The sequence below is a fragment of the Camarhynchus parvulus genome, chromosome 3 (genome assembly GCF_901933205.1).
Source record: "Camarhynchus parvulus chromosome 3, STF_HiC, whole genome shotgun sequence".
Taxonomy (NCBI): domain Eukaryota; kingdom Metazoa; phylum Chordata; class Aves; order Passeriformes; family Thraupidae; genus Camarhynchus; species Camarhynchus parvulus.
This window is the reverse complement of record NC_044573.1, coordinates 46628133-46651633: the sequence shown is the minus strand read 5'-3', so window position 1 is coordinate 46651633 and position 23501 is coordinate 46628133. Positions and strand designations below refer to the sequence as shown.

Below are 23501 nucleotides of genomic sequence, written 5' to 3'. Positions count from 1 at the left end.
TGCCTGGGCTCCTGATAAATTGAGGAGTAAACAACAGCGAGGGAAGAAAATCAAGATGCTAACCAAGGGAAACAAACTTCTAAGCAGTTTTTAAAAAAAACTTGGGAGAAAAATCTTGTGACATCTTAAAAGTGTTTGTCATTTCCTTGAAAATATTGTGGCCACTTCTACTACTTGATTGCTCCTTCCTCTATACTTTAAAGACACAGTTTAGTGCAGTGTATGTGTATTTGAGGGCCTCTGTGCTACTTAGTCACCTGACTTCTTGAACTTTGCCACGAGAACTGATTACTGAACTGACCCAGAATAAGCAATTATCCCAGGTACTTTTTGCTTGCAACACTTTCCATGGATTAGCTGTGGCTACCATTAGTACTTTTTGTTAAATGGCATTCCCTGTGTGTTTAACCATCCATCTGACACCGTAAATTTTCTAGTTCGTTTCAAACTCTCAGCAGCAAAAGTGATTTGCAACTTTTCTGTATTCCTGAAGATGTTTAGGCAGAGATGCAAATCAGTGTGGTGAATTTAAGACTATTAAAAACTTAAGAAATTTTTCTAATGACTTTATAAGGACTTCATTATGATACTGAATGAGGTCTCAGAAATACATGAACCACAAGCAGAAAACCACAGCTTCAGATACAATCTGTTAGGAATTAGTGGTGAATTCACATGTTTGTTACCTGCATTACTGCTAGTAAACAAGAGGAAGCATCCACTATCTATTTAAGCAGCAAAGATTAGCAGCAGAGGTTTCAAAAGCAGTCATTTTATTCCAGTGGTGATGATCTGGAAAGGCTTTCAGGATCTAGATTATTCTAAATGTCTCATTTCTCATTCCCCCCTTTCACCATATCACCATGTAGTTTTCATTATGGAAGAACATAAAATCCAGAAAGATGCGAGTGCCTGAAATGAAGAGATATCACTGTAAATCATATAAACCTAGGTTAGTGTAGTTGTAGTTAAATCCTCTGATTCTTCATCTTCAGTACAGTGTTAGTAAATTATGACCATGGGTCCCTATGATGTAGCATCCACTACTTCTATAATTCTCATTAGTATAGCTTTACATGGAAAATACAATTGAAATATAGCTGTTGCTATGCTACCCTCCGCAATGATCATGGTGCTGATAAAATTCTCCCAACTATAATACTTTTAGTTCTAATGAATCAAGGTTCCTTGCAAAAAGACTTCAAAAATATTCAATATTTCTGTATCTTTTGAAACTGCATTTTTGCATGCCGTGTATAGTACAGAATTACTACTTTCCAGCATGTGCTTCCCACTTCCCCTTCCTATTTACAAGAGTGTCTCCTTTCAGCTGCTTATTTTCTCCTGTTGCTGTAGTTTTTTTAGCAGGTTTATTTCTCTTTTGCTTCATTGTATAAATGTTGCACAACAAAATAGATAATTTCCTAAAATATCTTTGCTTTCCTAGAGTCATGGAGCATGTGATGTGCCGCCTGTACTGGTGCATGATTATTTACAGCACAACGAGTACACATAGCATGGTCCAGTTGGCAGTGCCCTGGACTACAACTTTGGAAGACCCCAATTTCCTTTTTGGCTCAGTTACTTAATTGCTGTGTTTCTCATAGCAGATAACTTTAACTTTGTGCATCTTCACCCTCTATTTCTGACTCAGATGTAGTGTGAAAATGCTTTTAATCTGTAAGCAATGTTTTGTATTATGACAGATCATGTTCTTTAGGTGATGCTTCTGTAATAAACACTCAATGCATATTAAGTAATACTAGAAGAGGTAGCAAAACATCTTAGAAAGTGAAACAACATAGGAGATCCATTTGGGCAAACATTTGTCACAAAAAATTTTCAGTCTTCTCTGCAGTGCCTGTCTGCACAGAAAATCTAGAATTCTCAGTAACTAGGATTCCAACAACTGGTCCCACTACTCCTAATTTCTGACTTCTGTATTTATTCCTGCACTGTTTATTTCTAGACTTTTCAGAACCTTCTGTGTAGACAAAAGCTTCCATTTTACTTCATATGTTCCTCTGACTTTGGTAACTCTAATTTTGGTAACACTGTCACTCATTATTAGTGCAAGAATTATAGTATCTTGACTTCTGGGTGGCTGGCATCGTAGCAGTTTGGGCAAGTTGCTTTGAAAAGAGGGAACTATCTTTTACAGCTGCCAGGGTAATTTTCAGCTATGATAAAGTCCAACCACTGATGATTTTATATTGAGTTCAGGTTTTACCAGAGAAGATAGTCATACCAAGGGAGAAAAAAGCTCTTTTCACAAGCTTTGGTCAAACTTTGTGTCGCAGACATCTCTTTATGAAAAATCCTTTCTTTAGGATTTTTCCTTCTGAGAAGCCGAGGCCTCAGAAACAGAATGTAAACAATGGTTATCTGCTGCTGTGGAATGCAACAGGTGGATCTGTGAATGGTCTCCTGTAGATATTTACATCTGGTGACCACTCACGGCAGAGCTGGCTCTCGCTCTCTGTCCAAGCTAGCTACTTTTGTTATCTTTCTTTCCTATTCTATTCTTAGCTTAGCTAGTCTTCTGAAGAAACCTTTCCTTCTATTTCTTTTTAGTATAGTTATATATATTTATAATAAAATAATAAATCAAGCCTTCTGAACATGGAGTCAACATTCTCGTCTCTTGCCTCAGGCAAGAACCCTTGTGACCACTGTCACAACTTTGTATCCATGTCAACGCCAATTTTCTGTTTTGTGCAAATTTTAAAGCAAGCATACATGCTGAGAGGCTGCAGGAAGGGAGTGCTGGGATTTCTGTCTGCTCAGTGCAACTGGGAGAACCCTGCCTGGATATTGAAGGAGAAAGGAAACTTCTTGCTGTTCCTTTGCACTGCTTGTTTCCAGAGAAATGAGTGGGTGAATTCTGATTGGCACTGTACCTTTTGCAATATGTAAATTTAGAATTTACTACAAATGTGTTTAGACCCTTCTGGAGAGGAAATGAGATACATAAAGTGTAAGCTCTCAACTTAATTCTTCTTGCAAAATTTATACTTGAGAGGAGGGAGTGTTTTCCTGTCAGTGGAGTCTTTAGCTATAGTTTTTACACCTTCAAAATTATAACAATACTGACTCTGACTTTTGTGGTATGGCTAAAGTGTGGAAAGGATTTCTTTTGTTTTCACATTCTGATATAAAATACTATGGAAATGTAATACTATGAAAATACTATGGAAAAAAAATCCAAACTTTTCTGAAGTACTTTTGCTTCAGAAAGCTCTAGCACAAAGAGGCCTTTGTTTCACATAAGTATATAAATCTGTGGTAAACTCTTGCTCTTTTATGTTTGGTGGGTTTTTTTCTTCCCCAGATAGGTGCCATGGAGCTCTATGACATTTGTAGAGCAGATGGTATGCCATTTTAGTGTTGTATCTAATTGACAGAACCTTACACTCTCCATGCATCCTGCCTTGGAAAGTGTGGGCCTTGGAGTTTCAGCACTTTTTTCCTCAGGAGCAGTTTCTTTAACTCACTGCTGGATGAAGAGTGAGAGTGGTAACTCACTAACTGGCCTGTGAAACCTCTTGGGAATTCATACCTCCTTGGTGCTGAATTTGCCATTTTGGCTGATTGGTCACTTGCTGTTGACTTGTCTACCATACATTGTATTAGGTACAGCCACAGATGCTATTGTGTGCATGAATTTTAATAGAAATAGCAGCACTGCCTGTGAAATCCCATAACAGACATAACTGAGTATGCTAAAAACTACAAAGATGTCTGTGAAATGCTGTCTCTGGAGACGTGTGAATGCACACATCCCTCTGTGCCTCCTTCCCACTTCAGATTTCTGAAGGAGGGTTTTTGCAAATGTCCAGTTTGGGGATTCCAGAAGTGGTGGAGGTCCTCTTTCCAAAAGGCTGGTGGGTGAGAAGGTCTCAGAGAAGAAAATACGTCCCAATTATTTTTGCTAATCTTAACATGCCACCATCATGCTCAGTTCTTGCACACATGTATGTCTCACAAAAAACATGTAGTAACTGTTTCAAGTGTAACCTCACCTGAAGGTTGTATGCTCCCTGGCAGGTCTGGTGTACACAAGAAAACCACACTGGCAATGTGCTTCCAGCATTTAAATCCTGAAAGATACATATGTTTCCCCAGCAATTGCCTCTTTGGAGAAAGCAGATGATGATTTCACTTTCAGAAAGGTAGCTGTAATTAATAGTGGTTGGCACTGGATATGACCAAGAGGGATAGGAATATCCAAACAAGTATTTAATGCATTTCAGTTGGAGTATAAATGAACAAACAAACCTCTTGCCCACGAGCAGCTGTAATTTTTAGAATTACTCTTATGAAGCGTATTGAGTTTGAGATTCTTGGCTTCCTTGTGCAGCAGCCTGTCCCTCTGGCAACTGCCATCCCCAGTCATATCAGTTACATGCTGCCGCAGCCTCTCAAACATCTTGTGCAAATGTTAATATTGAAAGCAGGCCAGGTGGTTGCAAACTCTGGGATAGATCTTCAGTTCAGGAGCAAAACTATAGGATTTACAAATAGCCTGTATAAAAATACTCCCGTTCTCCAGGTGACAATGGTTGTTTCTGTGGCACTGTCATGCAAAGCACTTCAATGTCCTTTGTGGATTCTTGATACCTGTAAACTCTAATTCTAACTTGCAGCACTGTGTCTTGGCCTTTTGGCATGAGTGTCATTCAGACTCCTTTGGAGTAAGTGCTGGCTGCTTCCACAGTCTGGTTTAAAGAATTAAAATACAAAAACTATTTATTAAAAAAAAAGGAGAAATCTTAAGAGGTTATTTAGCCAGTTCCAAGCCCCAGAGCAGAATCCGTTGTACTGAAATAATGGTATGTTGGGAGGCTCTCTAGAACAGGTTAGACAGTGATGAAGGCACCACACTGACCCCAGGCAATCAATTCCATTACTTTTATGAATTGCAGTTAGAAAGCTTTTTCTAGTGTTTAACTGAACACTGCCCCAGCTGCAATTAAACCTGTTCATTCTTGCCCTATCCCCAAGAGATAGAGAAGTTTGTTTTTCTTAGTGAAGGAAAGGTTTTACATATTTGAAAATTATTATCCTATTCTCTGGCAGTCTTCTTTTGTCTTGGATAGAGCATCCTCATTCTTTCAATCTCTGCTTGTAATCATCTAATTTATGTGATTGTCTTCTACATTTTCTCTCATTAGTCTGTGTCAGTCTTGACATCTAGGGCACACTGGGTCAAAACACAACCCAGAACTCCAGCTGACAGGTTGGGCTTGGTGAGCAGGGCACAGATTGCTACGTCTTGCAGGTGGTTCTGTAGCCTACTGGCTGTACTGGGTATTCTCTTGCTTTTCTGTAGCAAGATGACTTTTTTGGATGCACATTCAGGAGCTATTTTCAAGCACTCTCGCTGTCTGTCATCTGTAAATTTAATGAGCATATTCTCTATTCTACTGGCCAACCTGTTAATTAAAATATTGAAAAAGAGATCCCTGCACAACCTCACTCAATATATTTTTTCCCTTTGGTGCCAACCACTGAAAACTAATCTCTGAAAGTGTTTCTTTCAAGCAGTTGTATACCACCTTATAATGGTATCAGCTGTGTTGTATAAAGTAGAAACCTTATTAAATTCAATATGTATTCCAGCTGCTGCTACTTCTTATCCACTACCAATTATCCTCCAAAGTAGGAAATTAGATTGATTTGACAAAATTAATTCTTGTCAAATCCATTTGGCTGTTTAAAACTCTAACAGGATAATAGGGTAGAAAAAGAAACCTTATTCGTGTGTTTTTCCAGCCCTGTGCTTGCCCTCCCTTAGCCTTCTTGAACTCTCTTCTTCATGAGCCCTCATTTATAATAACCATGGCACAGGAGTGAGAACAAGAGATGGAGACAGCAGTCATTATTACTGCCAAAATCCTTGTATCTTGAAGCCAAGCCTGGGCATTCTTGGATGAAAATGAGCAGGTTAAGCTTATTTGAAACCACCAGGCTCACTAAGTACTCTAATAATGTTTAGCCCTTTGACACTGTCCTGAATTTTCTATCATACCTGAAGCCTTTTATAGTCCTTTCTCATGCATCCATATAAAACAATCTGGCTATTTAACCTTTGTTACTTGTGTACATACACACTTTGGGAAATGGGAGCTAAAATATTTAAAGCCTGTTTCTCCCTTGCTGGAATCTATTTACAGATCAGGATAATACTGTGCATGTTGGGGGGTCATTTGAATAATTTTCTGTTTGCAGACAAACATAAACACTAGCTAGGCAAGTACTGGCAATAGAAAGCATATGTTTAAATCATGTATTGTACACTGAAAACTGATTTAAGTAACTATCCAAGAGGATAATTATATTTCCTTTCTATTCATAAGAAGTCCATATCTATTAGTATGTATTTGGAAAATGCTAGGAGTTAAAAGGTATCACAACATTTGAAGAATGCTTTTAGGAGGTAAGGAATTTGTCTTTTTGACAAATCAAAAGGCAATCTTTTCTTAGATCTGTCTGCACATGCAATTTACATATACAAATATAATACATAAATAACAATATACAATAAGAGAATAATTTTTATCTCTGGGAGTTTTAGATTTCTATATACACCCTTGAAATTTGGTGAGTAATGAAAATTGTCTTTTTACTGTGTGCTTATGTATTCCCTAAATGCCTCATGTGTTACCATGGGAAACTAAGGGCCGCATAGGCTTTTCAGACTTCTAGGCGATTGCTCAGATAGCATACCCCTTGGAATCCTCCATTAAAACCACCCAAAATAATTCATGGAGCTGCGAGTCATGTGAAATTAAGTCATGGATTGTATCTAACCCAAAGCCTTGTGTGCTCACCACCCATCCCTGCTGCTGCTTCTTCAATGGTAGGGACAGCAAATATGCAGAGTATCCATAAAGTCACTTGGCTTGTCCCTAAGACATGGGGTTACTACTGCTCTCTCTTATATTCCCCTCAGTAATGTAGCTACTTTTTTCATTCCTTTTAATTCCCTCTCACATATTCTGTCCTCAGTGACACACAACAATGACCAAAATGACCAGTTTGTATACACAAATAATGTCATTGTTTTATGAGCCGGTATTTCAGGGCTTAAAAACACATATATTTATCTCATTGCCCTGAGTTACACCCTCTTGAGCTTTCTTCTGCAATCTGGCTTTCCCCTTGGTGTTTACACACCCTTCATGCTTTCAGATAATTGCTGCATCCTTTCCAGTCCCTTTAACCTTCATCTAGCCAAGCAAGAGTTGTTTGTTTAAATGTATTCTCACAAATAACATCTTCCCACAGAAGTCAAAAGGAACATGTGATGCACTATAGCATTAGTAGTTTTCAAAAACCCAAGTCTCAATTGCTTTTTGTTAGTCATATGTTGCTACAGGATACACATTGTACTGAAGCAGCATATTTAGCCTCGTAAAACAGAATTGCCTAATTATTAAATCCTTGCAAATGAAAATTCATTTTTTCCTGAGAACTAGTGCTATGAGCCTACTCTACATATACTTAAACAAAAAAAAAATTCTTGTAAAACTTTATCAACATGGAGCCAGTGCAGTAAGCTCACTGCCCTCAAGGGCTGTTTTATCATCATTGATGCAGTTGGTTGAGTTGTGGAGGGTAAATTCCTCCCACTCACACCACCACAGTCACAATAATCCTTCTGTTCGTGAACTTCCCAAAATATTTATTGAGAGACTAGCTTGGAGGTATGATTTCAGCAATGCTTAAGCCTGTTTTCACTTGTCTTTTTTTTTTTTATAATTACATTTTGGGAGGAGGTTGGCCAGTGTTTAAAAGCTGAAGTCTCAGATAGATGGCTTCTTCTCATTTTAATTACTTTGACAGGCACCTCTCCTTTCCAGCTGAGCTACCCTAACTGGAAGCAGCTGCTCCTTGGAATTACTCCCCCTCCTCACTGTGTTGTAGAGGTAGTAAGTGTCTCGTGCCCCTTCAATGAATTTATGGACACGAAGTGCAGTGTGGGCCTGCTTGTATAGAGAGGTTTCTCTCTTTTCTCTAGGATTGAATGAAGTTTATGAAGTGAAACATGCTATTAACAATATAGGAAAAATAAAATCTACAGATTGGATACGATTCTCCATCTCTTTCATAACTCTTATTAGAGAGTGCAAAGCAGGTTTTATTATATTTTTCCATGGCAATTTGAAACTCTGATTTGAGAGAGTCCAGAGTGATTGATGGTATAGCTTGCTGGGCAGTGAAGAATAAGGCTTCTCTAGAGGAGTACAGACTCTGAATCAAGCTCATGCCTGTGTTTACAGCCACAGCTGAAATGAATACTTATCATCCTGACTGCATTGTCAGTCTTGTGAATGCTCCAGATTTCATCACTGGCTTGATGATTTATTTAACATCCTAGCACCTGCAGCCAGTGATGTAAAAATTTCAATTTGCTGCTGTTTTTAAAATAATGAAGATGTAAATTCTGGGTTTTATTTTTCTTTTCAGTAAAAGAATGAAGACCTAAGTGCACCCTAATGACTTAGACAATTGAAGCTAAAGCACTCCAAAAGTCTTACTTTAAAAATTTCAGTATATTTAAATGAAAGTGTAATATTCAGGTCCCTGACATCTGTGATTTTTGAACACTAATCATTACAACAGAAATTGCAACACAACTGCTTTTCTGCTTGCTGGTCAACTGCCATTTGTTTTTCCATAAACTCTCTCTTTATGTGTGTATCTGGGCTTGCTGCATGGCACAAAGGTCAGTCAGGGGTGCATCTCTGATGTGGGGAGGACACCCCTGTTTTAGTCAGATGTGGTGCTTTGGAGAATGGGCAGAAAGCCTTTAAAATGGAAGACAGGGCAGCTGTTTGGCAAGTGAAGGAAGAGAGCTGGTGAGAGCTGTTTCTCGGGATGGAAGCAAGAGGAGAAGCTCTGGTGATAGAGCAGGAATTACCCCACCAGAAACTGATATGAAAGAAGGGATTGAAGCCTGTACACTGTTATCCAGTGGCTGCAGTAGGGAGAATTGACCTCAGGCTGACATGATACGCAAGCAAACTTCAGATTATCTCATCTGGTCACCTGTGCCTAGATCATCAGAAAACACATCTAGAAACCTGTGCCTGAGGGCATCAGGCAGGTTTCTTTGGTCAGCTTCTGCATTAACTAGGCCCACCTACTCCTTTGTTGCTAAAATATTTATGTGACTTACAACATAGGCTTTAAAAGTGCAAAGCCTAAGCTCATTCTGAATCCTTGTGGGACTGAAAGTCAGGCTTTGGTAGGATCTGTTTTCTGCTGATTCAGATGGAGTTGAGAAGAGGGGGGAGAGTATTAACTTTCAGAGAATCATTTGAGGAACAGTTTTTATTCTGCTATGTTTTATGGCACTATTTAATTGGTAAATTGAGGAATGGGTGTTAGGTGAAGTGTGGAGGTGCTGAATCCCAACATGGAGGAGGTTGCTTTTGGATGGATGTGATCTCTTCTGAATGAGAAGCTAAGCAATTAGCAATTCTTCCTCTTTTGTTTTCTTCCAACTGTCTATAGTTGACATGTTTGGGTCACACATACTTTGTTGTAATAATATTTTGTTAAGGGCAACTCTGTAAAGTTTTCTCTCTATAACAGGCAGATAACATTTTCATTTAAAGATCTGCATTTGCATTTCATGCTTGGTTGCTTTTGCAAAGATACAAGTAATGAAACTGAAATTATTGAAAGCTCTTGGGTTTCTTTTTCCGGGAAGTATTATTTCTAAAAATGTTTGTTTCCCTTTCAAAGGGAGACACAATAAGAATAATCTCTGAGGTACATACATTTTTATCTTAATAATTTGTACTGGTCACAAAGAGAGCAGTAATATAGGTGTCACCCTGTGAGACTGGTTATCTCTGTTGATGCTCTTCTCATCTTACCGCAGCGAACTTGGAGTGATACTTACATCAGCACTGAGCATCTCTGAAATACACAGTTACCACACACTACTGAGTTGTACCTTATACTACTTTTATGATGTGCTTTAGTATGAGATCATCAGACTCCTTTTCATTAGTAATTTACTAGGAGTTTCAACAAAGGAATCAAAGGACAGCACACTTGGAAAAAGGACAGGCTGATGCTCTACTCCCAGTTTTGAGGCAAGCTTTTCACCTTTTTTACTTCCACAGTTCTAAAATTATCTGGGAGAAGAGCAGCCAAAGGGCACTGAGCTAAAAACTTCTGTCTCTATGGCCTTTGTAAGTCCCTTACAAAAAAGATTTGTATGCATCCCTTCTATCAGCCGCTTATGAAAACAATTCAATCCGTAGAGCAGCCTCCTGTGAATGACAGTGCAGAGACTACCCCTAGGTATCTCAAAGGATGCTGAACTCCTTTCTGAAAAAATAATTAAGGTTTAGAAAACATTTTGTAAAAGTGCAGCAGAAAGCTAAGGAAAAAGTGAATGCTAATTATTTCAATGCTGACAAGAAAAAACAATGCATCCAGACTGGTTTTGCTGTGCAGGTGAAGAAGAGGGGATGCTGAGTTTAGGTGGAGAAGGCAGAAGTAACACAAAGAACAAGAGTCTTAGTAATTTCTGGAAAATCTCCAGACAGTGCCTGACATTGTGGGAAGCAGCTGAGTCCTGATCTGCAGGCACTTCTGGAGTGGCCTGATGTGCACCTAAGCAGGATTGTGGCAGTGGTTTCCCTCAGGATATGTGTTCCTCACCAGTCATGCTCCAGCTTCCAGAGCCCCTCGACTGGCTGAGGTAGTGCTACCACCTTGCAGTTAAGAAATGTGATGCTGTGCTCCATGACTGGCCGGGGAACTGGGCAGGATATGAGAGGCCTCTGTGGAGCAGGAAGGGAAGGATGTGAACCTTTCCTTTCTCCTTATGAGTCAAAAGATATCCTTCCAGGAGGGCTGTCATGCTTGCTGTGTTTAGATTTCTTTTCCTTATATGATTTGTCATGTAAAGTCACAGCTACTGTATTTTAAATGAAGCCTGACAAGCTTCACAGTACTTCTGTGTCTACTGAGTGTGGTGCTAGCCCAAAATATTAAGACTACAGCAATAATTCCACTGGGCATATGTCTCTCCCACCTTCTAATTTTTTAATCTAGTAGAATACTGATATCTAGGGGAATGCTAGATTTGGTGTAGTGTGCAGAGTTCAGACTTCTGTCAGAATAAAGCAATTTGTTGTTCTTAACTGCTTTCTACTGATATAATTAAACAGATTTAACTCCATCTGGTTTCTGTTGGGCATATTAGTGTGCCTCTCTCACTGGGATGTGCTACTCTGGTCATGAGGCTGGCAGTAAGACTGGGAGCTGACAGCTAAACCTCTAAAAGTAGAAATAATTATTTCTGACCATACAGCATATAGTATGTGATCTAAATACCCTCCATTTTAAAGCCACTGGATAAGTACTGTCTGTATCACTTCTAAAATCAGGAACATTTTATTTTCTATAGTTGTCTAAGTAGCAGGTGCTGAAACATGACCCTTTTGGAATATATATGCATGGATCATGGATGGATCTTGTACTCTCTCTCAGTTTATGCATGTACATTCTAGGAGGGTCTGGGACAGTGATAGCCTATTTGTCAGATTGCCTGATGGGTCAGGTGTGTGGGTCCTCATTCTATCCCACAGCAGAGAGCAGTTTGTGAAGCAGCTGCTGGCATGTCTGCTTTCTGTTGAAGAGCAGCTGCTGGCCCCTTTGGCTGATACAGGTGATCAGGTGATCCCTACTCCAAAGGACTATGCTACCAGAAATAGTAATGGTACTTAAACAGTTCTTAAGGAAGAATTTAAGGGGAGAGGTAAAAGAAATTATATTTTAGAAGGACTTTGGAAAAAAAAACGTAGCAAGGACAATGAGATAAAATTGTTTTAAGGTGGATCTTGATAAGTTGATGGGATGAAGCCTACAACCACTAAGGGCTGCGTTTCCAGTCAAAGACTGTGATGTGAAACTTTGCGTGTTTCAATTTGATGACCTCCACTGAGCAGGAAGAGGGAGAGAGCTGAAAGGAGATGCAATCACTGGTAATAGGTCTTCCATTGTCATGTGCTTGTGTTAAGAGTTTTAGGGCTTTGGCAGGTCACCTGCAGGAGCTAGCTGGGATTTTTATTTCTCCCTTTCCCTGCAGCCTCTCTGCGTACAATGGCTTGCTCATTTATTTCTCTGAGGCTTTGATGTTCCTATTTGGACTTGATCTACTGGGCAGGGTGTTGTTAGTGATGTTGAGAAACCTCATGTGTTTTGTTCATGCATGCAGAGTTAATTGCCAGGTCTCTGAGCAGGAAGCCATTTCCCTCAGGTCATTTATCAGGAACTCATGAAGTTTGGTGTCCATTTACTCTGTGGAGCATAATCCCCTTTCTGAGGCCACCTTGCATATAGTTTAAAATTGACTGATTTAAAAGTGCTCAAGGTTGTTGATTTCCTGGATTAAATGCCTTTGATGCAGGTGACAACAGTTGTGATAGTGCATGTTGGCTTTTCCAGTTTATTTTGATGCATATTTCAGTTTTTCCCTATTAAATGCTTTGTTGAAACATTTATGTGACATTGGGGTGAGATGGCACACACCTCTTTGGAACAGAAAGTTTGTCGTCTATTGCCTTAATGACTCAGAGGTTTGTGTTTGAGGTTCGTGCTTTTCACAGAGAACGAATTTGTTCAGTGAAGGCCATCTCCCTAAACCCTCAGTAGAGAAAGGAGAAAGACGAGCTTCCCTATGGCCACCTTAGCCTGGAGCTAGGAGTGTTCCTCTAGAAGAAAGTCCATCTCTCTGGAATACAGAGCAGTGCTCTCCAAATTGGTTAATCCTGCCTGGTTTGCGTATGTGGGGAACTCATGTTAACTTTACACCCACGTGTAGCTGATGGAGTGATAGGAAGACAGGCTCATATGCACAGTGCATCTGCCATAACTTGGCAGGACTAGATTGACCACATATGTGTCAATTGTTTCCATCTCCTCTTCAGAGATTTGCAGAACAGCCACAGGGAGCTTCATAGTCACTTTGTGACTGCAACACACTGGGGAATCGTATCAGGATTGCTGCCCTGAAGGTGCCCAGTGACCATTTTTTCAAGATTTCTGAAACACACCTGGTCAGAGCTCTTGTGAAATGTCATAAACATTTCAGAAAATTGATCAGATTTGTTTCTTCCACTAGCCATAGACAGGTCCAGCACTGCTTTTAGAGAGCAGTCTTTTGTAGATGCTGGAGTTATCACCTAGGCAACAACAGATAAAAACTGCAAACAAAAACTTTGTTCTAACATGCCAAATATCCAATAATTTGTTACTCTGTAGTAGCAGTTGTAACACAAAATACTGCACTCATAGCTGGGCTTCAAAACCCTTTTAAGATCTGATTTTCTGCTTTTTCTAAAACTCCTATACTCTTGTTGCAGCTGATTTTTGTAATATACTCCTGGAATTTAGTTCTGCAGGACATTGCAGAACTCAATCCTCATTAAAATAGAGGAACCCTGTCCTATCTAGAAGGAGGGGGTGATTCTACTCGAGAGAAGAGCAGGGAATAATTTTAGCATGTCATATTCATTTAATGTCTTGTGAAAATGGCATGTTGGGAATGTCTAAAAATGCATAAATACTATAATTGCAAGACCATAGAAGATGGTAGCTATTGTGAACTGCCTTGGATTTGTTTTGATTCTCTCATGTCCATTTGCTTTTAAAGCGACTGCGCCTGGAGTCATGTGATTTTGCAAGATCTTTCTTTCCTTATCTCACTTTCTTAAAATCAAAGGCTCTGTGTCTCAAATTAAAGGCTGAGGGGAAGGCTGCTACAGCCATGCATCATGCTCCTCTGATGAAAGCTGCTGCCTCCAGAGAATGGATGACATAATGGCTCAGGAAGCAACTTTGGGACCACCACAATTCACAATCTTGTTTCTGTTACCTGTACTGCAAGGCTGAGAAGTGTGGCTGTTCAGGGCCTGCTTCTGTAAGTGATGTAGTCATCGTTGCACAGAAGCAATGACCTCGGTCGGCAGGGAGGGGCCAGGCAAGTGGGAGTACTGCCCCTTGCACCTATTTGATCTTAATCTGTTGCCGCCCAAGACACAACAGTGAGGGGGATTAGGCTGTGTGCTGCCATGCTGCAGATTTGTTGTTTGTTTTTCTTAATATGCCTCCGTCTATAAAAAAGACAAAGTACAGAAGATAGTGTGTATGACGAGCCCAGAATACTTAAATCCTGAGATCAAATAAGCCTTGTTCAGATATTTTAAAGTAGATTGACATTACTACTGTAAGTGGTTCAACATGAATTTCAGAGGGTCAGTCAGTAAATTACCCCTGAGTAATTAAACCAGTTTTGAGTTATGCAAGCCATCTCAGAGCACTGAGAGACTTCACTGACACGCCTTTAGTCTCCTATTTCATAAGCTTATAGTTGTGTACAATTTAAAGGTCAATTAGAAGAGATTTTATACTTGGTTTGGGTCTTTCATTATTTCTCATTACTAGTCAATAAGATGCGTTACACGGGGTGTATCCTACATGTGCATCCTAAAGGAGGGTCATTCATCAGTGGTTTCTTTACCACTTTCTCTCAGCATAATTTTATTTTTGTTCTTCTGCCTCTGCTCCCCACCTCCTTTTCTCTGTCAACTACTCCAGCAAAAGCTGCAGTAACAAAGTGCTTAGAAAAGTCTTGTCCCCTTCTTTGTGTGGCAGTTGATGAGAAAGGAAGTGTTTTGGCCAGCTTTCCTCTCCAGTGCTAGTCTACAAAGTAAATCTTAGCTTTGAGGACAGAAAAAGAGCATTGTTGAGAACATTGAGAGTAGATGAGTGCAATAACCACACTTTCCTTTATTCATTATCCAGATACTATTTTTAGCCCTGACAGCAAATGGTATCATTTGTTGCTCCAGCCCTCCCAGGCCGCCAGAGCTGTGCCCTCAGTGGGAGCCTTGTCAGCTGTAGGGTTGGTGAGTGGGCTGAGGGGAGCCTGGGGCCAGCGGACCCCAGGGCTGAACAGAGAGCCTGGAGGGGAGCACAGGTTCTAGGGCAGGCTCTGAGTTGTGTTTGGGTGGTGCAGGGCAAGTAATGTACAGCCTGGCAGTAAGCAGGGCAGGAGGGGATATATTGGAGGATTCACTGCTGCTCAGCTTTGTGAGCTCTCAAAATGTTTGGCCAGCATGTGACAACTGCATATCCATTAAATACATCACTTTCCCTGCCACCCCAGCCAGACAGGTGCTTCCAATAAATGGCAGCTTGAAACAGGAGCTTTTCAAGAAGCATCTAAACATTTCAAAGCTTAGGAATGAGCACTAAGAGTAAAAGATTTCCTTGCTGCTGGTCACAGCAGAAGCTGGGAGTGAGGTGTGAGGTGGTGGATAGGCCTTCAGGTCATTCTGCTGACCTCTGCCACTCCTTCCATTCACAGGCAGTGGGGTTTGGCCACTGTTATTTAATGTGCCTTCCACAAGAAGTGCGTGTGTGTGGGCACTTAGCAGTTTCCCAAGTAGAATGCAGGAGCGTCGCTGCTGCTGTCTGTAGTTAGTAATTATTTAATTTGACTGTAATGGGGAATTGGGAGTGGTACCAGGGAGCATGTGGCACAGACGTAGGGGCGGCAGCATTCTCACAGCTCCGCCCCAAGAGCGATAGGTGGCAGACCACCGCTCCTCAGGAGAATGATGCGGTCCTGGTACCCAAACTCTAAACCTGAACTAACAGGGTGCCCCTTGCCCTGCCGCCGTGTAACGCGTGCGGCTGACACCTCTTCCCAGAGAGTCTTTCCCCGGTGTTAAGACAGCGCTGCTGATTTGGCCGTCAGGCGAGGCGCCGGTACGGGGGTAACGAGGATGGCAACAACGAGAGCTACGCCGGCGACCACGCGTGTCCCGACACCGCTCTTAACTTTTGGGCTGCGTGCAGCCGCCGGGGCGGCGCTGGGCCCTTTGTTGCCGCCCTGGGGCGGCCACATGCGCCGGGCGGGCGGCGAAGGAGGGGTTCGGGCCGCAGCGGCACCGCCGGCCGCTCTGTCGCTGGGTCGAAAGTTGAGGGGCGGCGGCGGCGGGGCCGTCCTGCGGTGTCCCGGGGCGGGCCGGAGCGGGCGGGGGCGGGGAGGATGGCGGGGCGGGGCGGGCCGGCGGCGGCGGGGAGCCGGTGTTGATCCGACGGCCGGGCCGGGGCATGGAGGGGGAGCGGGCGGACGGCCTCGCCGCCCCGGCGGACAGCGGCACGTCGGAGGTGTTCGCCCAGCTGTGGGCGGACGTGATGGGCATCCTGGTGAGTGTGGTGAGGACGGTGGCTGGGACCGGGGCGGCCGTGGGGGCAGCCTACCGCGGGACGAGGGCTTGGGGTGGGGGGATGGAGATGCTGCTTAGCGTTCGCCGGGTCTTCCCGGCACCTGCTGCGGAGTTTGCCCGAGTTGGAGCGTGCCCGCCCTGTGCGGGCGCGTACGTCCCAGAAAAACTAACTTCACGGGCAAAGCCACGGGTTGTGTCGGTGACCGCCTACATCGCGGTTCTGGAGTGGAGCTCTCTGGGCTGTCGCGGTGGAAGGGGCGGAAGGGCCGCGCTAAGGAGCGGGTCCGCGCAGGAGCTGCCCGCTGGCGGAGACGCACTCGGGAGCGCTGGTTCAGCTGGATCAATGGGCGCATTGTCCCCCGCTGGCCCGGCGTGCCGCCGATACGGGGCGTTTCAGGCTGAAGGCGGGGTCGCTGCAGCCTTTACACCCCCGCCCGCGTTTCGGGGTGAAGCCCCCGCGAGGGGGGCGCTGCCCCGGGGTCCCCGGGCACGGCCGCCCGGCCCGCAGCGCTCCCGGCGCCCCGCGGCACTCCCCGGCGCCGGCTTTGGAGCCCTTATTGCTGTAGTTTTTTGGAGACGAGTTGCTCGGTTACGGCCCGTGGGGTTTCTGCGCCGGTGATCTTCTGAGGAGCGACTAATCCTCGTAATTCACTAGTTACAGACAAAAGAGATGGCCCCAGTAACGAGGGCTCAAGGAATTACGTTTAATGGGCACGTAGCGTACCGACAGGACGGACTGGATGGCAAACAGTAAAAATACAGGAAGAGTCAATCCTTTATTTCTACTTGCAGCGAGAGAATAATATTTACTTTAGTTGCAAGATGATAATTACCGCGGAGGACTGCCACTCAGGAAAAAAACAAATACTAACGTTATATACGTACTGGAGCTGGCGGCCTTCCAGCGATACAGGAATGTGGTAATCAACAGTGGAGTGCCTGTTTATTCATTTTAAAAGCAAATGAATAGGCTTGATGCGTGTTAGTTTTTGTTGTTAACATTTAACCAGCAGACATTCAAGAATATTATGAGAAATAGTTTTTGGAAAACTGCCATGGAACGTAACGAATGGTAAACCCATAGGATGTAATTCAGAAGAAATGTTATAGAATTGAACAGAGAACTTAGTTATCATTTTATGCTGCATTTTTTAATGACATGGACTTTATTGTTAATATTCAAAGTCAGGTTCAAAAACTTGTCTTATTCCTTTTCTTCATAGAAATTCTCCATTGACTTGATGTTCAGTTTAATAGCACCCAACTGTGTACACTTTTTCACTGTTAATGATTTTAATCTTAAAATGCAAGCGGAGTCAGTTCTGCCAGTTTGTAAGGAGCACACAGTTGGTACTTTATGAACAGTCTCTTTCTGTCTTTTTCTGGCAGGTTTCAGTACTGCATTTAGTAATGGCAAAGTGCTATTGGATGCCTGGGAAGGAGTTTTTGAGGAGGCCAGACCAGCAGCCTAGCATGCTGAAGCTCAGTGCAGAAAAAGATCTGATTGTCACTCAACTAATAATTTGAATAGGTTTCTTTTGGCAATACGAGCTAGTTTCCTTCCTGGGAAAACAGAGCTATTTAATTATCATTTGTCTTCTAATAAAACTATGCTAAAATAATTTGTCTTACGATTGGTCAGCTTTACAGAAAGGAATCATCTTGTGATTATGAAGTTGCTGGTTTATATCAGTTGCAAACATCACCCAGTCTTATTAGTATTTCTTACTTCAGTATTTTGTGTTGTAACACAATTACAAATACGAAGAGATACCTTGTGTTGGGTCTCCTATAAGAGGGAAGACAGAAGTTTTCACTCCATGCTGTCGATTTTCCTCAGATGTAGACTTTTAAAGAGTTTCTAGTCTTTCAGGCTGCAAAATAAGGTCCTGATATGAACCGAGTATAAATTTACTTAGTGCTCTGTCCTTATTTGAAGGCAAGGAAGAGGTAGCTCCAGTGCCATTTCCACTGTTCATCTTTGTGGCGCCTCTTTCAAACCTGTGCTGCAAAAGGCAAGCTGTGAACTGGAGTTGTGGCTTCCAAATGGGAGTCCGTTGCTGCTTGGTTGTAGTCCATGATGCCCCATCAGTGGCCTGTGGAGCTGGCTTACTTCTTTTGCATTGTCAGTTATGTGAGAGCATGGGTCTTAATTTCCTGGGATCTGTAGCAGTTCATGACTCAAACTGTCTGGGAAGCACAGATGTAGACACCAGAGTGATTGACTGGGGATGGCTCTGTAAATGAAAAAGTTGGTGCAGTGATATGCTGGCCAGGTTGGCCCTGCAACAGCCTGGAATGTACCAAAGGAAGGCCCTATCAGAGGGAGAGAGCCAAGAAAGAGCCAAGATCACTCTTGTAAGACTCCCACCTGCAGTGCTCCATCCAACTCTGGGGTCCCCAATACAGGAAAGGACATGGACCTGTTAGAACAAGTCCAGAGGAAGGCTGCTGAGATTGTCAGAGGGATGGGATATCACTCCTGTGAAGAAATGCCAAGACATTGGAATTGTTCTGCCTGGAGAAGAGAAGGGTTCAGGGTGACCTAGTTGCAGACTTCCAGTACCTGCAGGGAGCCTACAACAAACAGGAAGGCTTCTTACAAGGGCGTGTAGTGACAGGACATGGGGGAGAAGCTTTAAACTAGTAGAGGGTAGATTTAGATTTGATATTTGGAAAAAACCCTTTACTGTGAGGGTGCTGAGGCACTGTCACAAATTGCCCAAAGTTGTGGGGGCCCCATTCCCGTAAGTGTTTAAGGCCAGCTTGGATGGGGACCTCTGAGCAAATTGGTCTAGTGAAAGGTGTCCCTTCCCATGGCAGGGGTGTTGGAACTAGATGATCCTTAAGATCACTTCCAACAGACACCATTCTATGATTCTGTGATCTTGGAAGGAGAAAACTAGAATGAAATTAAGCAAGAAGGTGATCATCAAATGTTTGTTGATGGAATGAAAGAGAAAAATGCATTCTTAAGCCATGATTGTAGGACGATGCACGGTGGAAAGAACCTCAGGCAGTATCTAGCTTATCCTCAAGCTGAAACAGGGAGAGATCTGTGATCATGTGAAGTTGCCTGTGGCTTTACTCAGTTGTGTCTTGAAAACCTCCAGGGACAGAAACTGCGCAATCTCTCTGTGCAGCCTTCTTCCAGCAATTTGCTGTCCTTATGGTAAAAAGGATGTTTTTCATAAAAGTAATAAAATGCCTGATTCTTCCCTCCCCATACTGAGAAGTTAGAGCAGTGGGGATGAGGAGGGAAAGGTGTTGCCTTCCTCCCACTGGCCCTGCTGGAAGTGTTGTGGAGTTTGATGATGTCTGCTCTAGGTGCTGAATTAGGAGGAGAGGCCAGTGTCAGCACAGCTGGTATTCAATATGGAGTTACTTGAAATACAAATTGAGCCCCTCTTCATATTTGTATGGATAAATATATTTCATTGGTTTTGTATTTTTAGTTGCATTCCTTTGAATAGGACCTCATTAGGAGGAACCTGTGATGGCAGATCCCAGGTCTGGAGGGGAAGCAAATAGTTCTCAAGTGCTGCTTGTAAGGAGCATATTTAGTGGACTTTGAAGTCACTTAATAGCCCTATACTTGATAAATACTGGGTGTGTGCTTGCAGCTATATTAGGTCTTGCTGAAGTAAATGTGACTTTTCCTTTTCCCTTTTGCACTTTTCTAATGAAATATCCCATAGGTGCAGCTGTGGTATAAGCATCTCAAGCTATTTGTGCTGTTAATGGAGCTAGCTAGATAACAAAATTATACCCAAAAGCTTTCACTTAGTCTGTAGCAAGCACATGCTGGAGTGTACTGGATCATTACAATTTTCAGTGTTTCAGAGCAACAGTGGATGTTGGAAGTATATTAAGGTTTTAGAGAGGTGGATTGTGAGTAGTAGTGAAGCAATTCTCTGCATTGCTAAAACTCAATGCTATAAAAAGGGATATTTTTGGCATAGAATCATATATTGATGTGGTGATAGCAAACTCTTTGTTTGCCATGTAAAGGTATAAAAGTTTGTATGTTATGAGATCTGAGAACAAATTTTAATATGAAATTAAAATCAGGAACTTCATTCTTTTAAAGATGTGCTCTCCAAACATGGGCTATTGACATTAGTACAGGGAAGTCATTCCAGTGCCCTTCTTGTTTATGCCAAGTTCCTCCTTTGTATATACATAGGAGAGATATCTGGGTCAAATCCTGACATTAATGAAATCACTGGCAAAACTCTGATCAATTGTAATTGGAGTTTCACCGAAGAAGGCATCTTATTTGTTTGAGGAGATTTTGTCTTCAATGGCCAAGATGCAAAAGATCCAACAGAACTTGAAAGAGATGCTACAGAATTAGAAGTCTTTACAGCTTTTTATTTCAAAGCAGTAGCTAGTTTCTTGTTTCAAACTACTGAATCAATTATAACAGCTGAAACAAAAATATTTCTTTTTCAATAGTGTTTTGCAGTTATGCTGAGAGAAAACCAGTCCTTTCCCACCATCTGCTGTTAGTTGAAGAGAACAGAGTGTTTTGAGGGCAATAAACCTCACTTGGCTACCAAGAGCCCTCCTATTTGCATATATAATCTATCTTGGTCTCCATGTTTAGGTGACTATTTGAATTTCTTATCAAAGTAATAAAGAAAAAAAACCAAAAGAGAAAGAGACACCAGCTGATAATGCTACTGTGATAACATGTAATTGGATACTGGCTAACATACTTTGGGAAGAGGAATTTGATATTAAGCCAGGGAGTCTGGGTATCTGGCAGGATCAGGGAAGTAGATCCCCAGCTGATAAAAGCAGTTGTAGAACTGCCAGGAGGAGTTGTGGCAGCTAAGACCAGCCTAAGGTTTCTTCCAGGATTGCTCTTCCTTAAACCCTCATTAAATCACTGTAACCTCTTATGGAAATCTCTGTGCTGCTGCTCTCTCAGTTTCTCATTGTGTGACTCTGTTTTTCTGGTGTAAGATTGGCACCAAAAGGCCACTCCAGCTGAGATCATGGATGCTCAGCACAGCTCTGTGGGAATGTGCAGGTAAATGGATAGCTGCTTCAGGTAGATATGCTTTTGAAAATGCAATATACTTGGTTTTTATGATTTGTATTGATGACATGTCAGCATAGTGCCTGTGGCACTGTGTAGTTAACTCAAAATGCGCTGTGGGACATTCTGATTCAAAACATTTTTGTTCTGACTTCTATTTGGAGCACGTTTTCTAAAGCATATCCCACTTGCAACAATAAGGATAAACCCAGAACGCCTGGTCTCTGCTTTCAAACTGGCAGATTTTTTTTTTCTATTGTACTAAACCATGGAGGGTATTTTGCTTTCAAATAAAGAAGTCAAAAGAGAAGAGCAACTGACTGTCAGTTTAGGTGTTGGATTCAATTTTATAATTTAAACTTAACCTGTTGCATCTCCTTTGCCTTTCCAAGAGATGTTGTGCCTAGCAATGCTAATCCTTTTATGATGAAAGACAGCTCACAGAGATAACCTTTGGTCTAGGCTTTTTCTTGCACGTCAGGGCACATAAAACAGATGTCTCGATCAGAGAGTTTAGTCCCCATAAGACCCCTACACCACGAGGAGTGATAAGAGCTTTTGGTTCTGGTGCCTTCTTCATTCTTTCTTGAAAGCAAATTCTTCCTCTTGCTGATTTGCTGTGAATACCAACTTGGAAATACTCTTTTTCTTCATACTTTTTTCATCTTTTGAAAGTCAGTCAACCAAGCTCTCTGTTTTTTAAGAGCAGTGGAATACAAGGTTGCTAGAATTCCCCTGTAATGATGCCTTCTTCCTTCTGTGGATATGAAAAGAATGACAGTCTCTAAGGAGAAAGAAAATGTGAAAATTGATGTGGAAAAAGAAAAGGTGTTGCACGTGAGCACTTAAAGGACTTTTATTACATGGAATGCAACATACTACGCTACACATGTCGGCTACCATTTTCTACAATTAGGTGAAAAACTCTTATTTTTAGTGTATCTTAGAGCAAATGACATTTTACAGAAGCAGGTAATGATTAGTTTAACTTAGTCTGATGCTCTGTAGAAATCTGTGTAAATTAGTGCTGATTGTATGAAGTGCTGTGCAAACAGGAGCGGAGTGGAGGGACTGGGATACAGAAGTAGAGCACGGGGTCACTGCTGGATGTGGCACAGGGCCAAGGGAAAGAGGGAACAGTTAGTGCCTAGGGCAAAGGAGTTTGAGTCAGATTGTCTCCTTCCAGACCTGGGTTGAACTGTTCCAGTTTTGGCCCTGGGCTATGCTCCTTCCGGATTTTTTTCCCTTCAGAGGTGGCATTGTGGAGGAGAGGGTGCTTGGTGCTGGTGCACCCAGCCCTGCTTCCTGCACCTTTCTGGGTCACCCTCTTGTCATTTGGAATCTCTGTTTGTAGCTTTTCCTTCATGCAGCAGCCCAGGCCTCTTTCTTTTCTGCTCAGCCTGTTGTGACACTTATTAGTGGCCATAGAGTACATGCTGTATTCAGACTTTAGGAGGTTCAGAAACACAGGAGGAATAGGAATTCCTTTGAATTTACACCCAGCAAAGTGATTTGTCACAATACCTGTTTTAACGTTGGATGCTGCCAACAATTTTCCTCTTGGTGATTGCTTGATACAGCTGATGACTAATGAACCACCTGGCATTATTAGTGGTGCGAGGAGGAGGAAGGTGCTTGTGGCTGCCGGGATGTTGAGGTGGCTTTGCAAGGATCCGATTCCATGTTTTTCATTGAGAAAATGGGCAATAGAAAGAAACTGGGTTTTCTATGTGCAAGTCTAAAAATCAGGTTTCTACTATAAAAACATGTTCTCCATTAAAATATATGTGGACATGTTGTGTGATAAGGTAAAGAGATATGAAGGGGTTTTATTTCTGCCTGACATCGAGACAACTCATTGACAGGGAAAAACTGCAACATGTTTTGAGTGCGAAGGTTCCCAACACAGATTTCTGTTATTGAAAATAACAACATTAAAAATAAAAGGAGCTACCTGTGCCCTCTCCTCCCACAGTGCAGTTGCTGTGGTGTGAGTCAGGTGTGGGCATGGTGGCTTTGCTTTCATTTTCTTGAGGTAAGGGGAATGTTTTTCCTGGCTTATGGTAATAGCAGAACTTTCTTGTCTACTGCCGTGTTTTGAAACACAGACTCAATATGTACCAGGTTTATTTGAACTAAGATTAGTATAATAAAATACTTAATGGTGTAGGTTCCAATGACACCTG

The 23501-nt window shown here is 42.1% G+C and overlaps 1 protein-coding gene across 6 annotated transcripts in view; it reads left to right on the top strand.

Moving 5' to 3' along the window:
• Positions 1-23501, top strand: part of LOC115902443 (SAM and SH3 domain-containing protein 1-like) — a 531864-nt gene that overhangs the window by 394089 nt on the left and 114274 nt on the right. Inside the window, exon 1 of one of the 6 annotated variants that reach the window (XM_030945940.1) lies at positions 15514-15804. The exons of 4 other annotated variants lie outside the window; for them this stretch is intronic. Coding sequence is in view for 1 of the 2 variants with exons in the window: in XM_030945937.1 (XP_030801797.1) it covers positions 16153-16248 (96 nt within the window). In the remaining variant the exon portion in view is untranslated. Of the gene's footprint in view, positions 1-15513; positions 15805-16125; positions 16249-23501 lie in introns of those variants that run through there. One more of the 6 variants, XM_030945937.1, reaches the window with a different exon arrangement.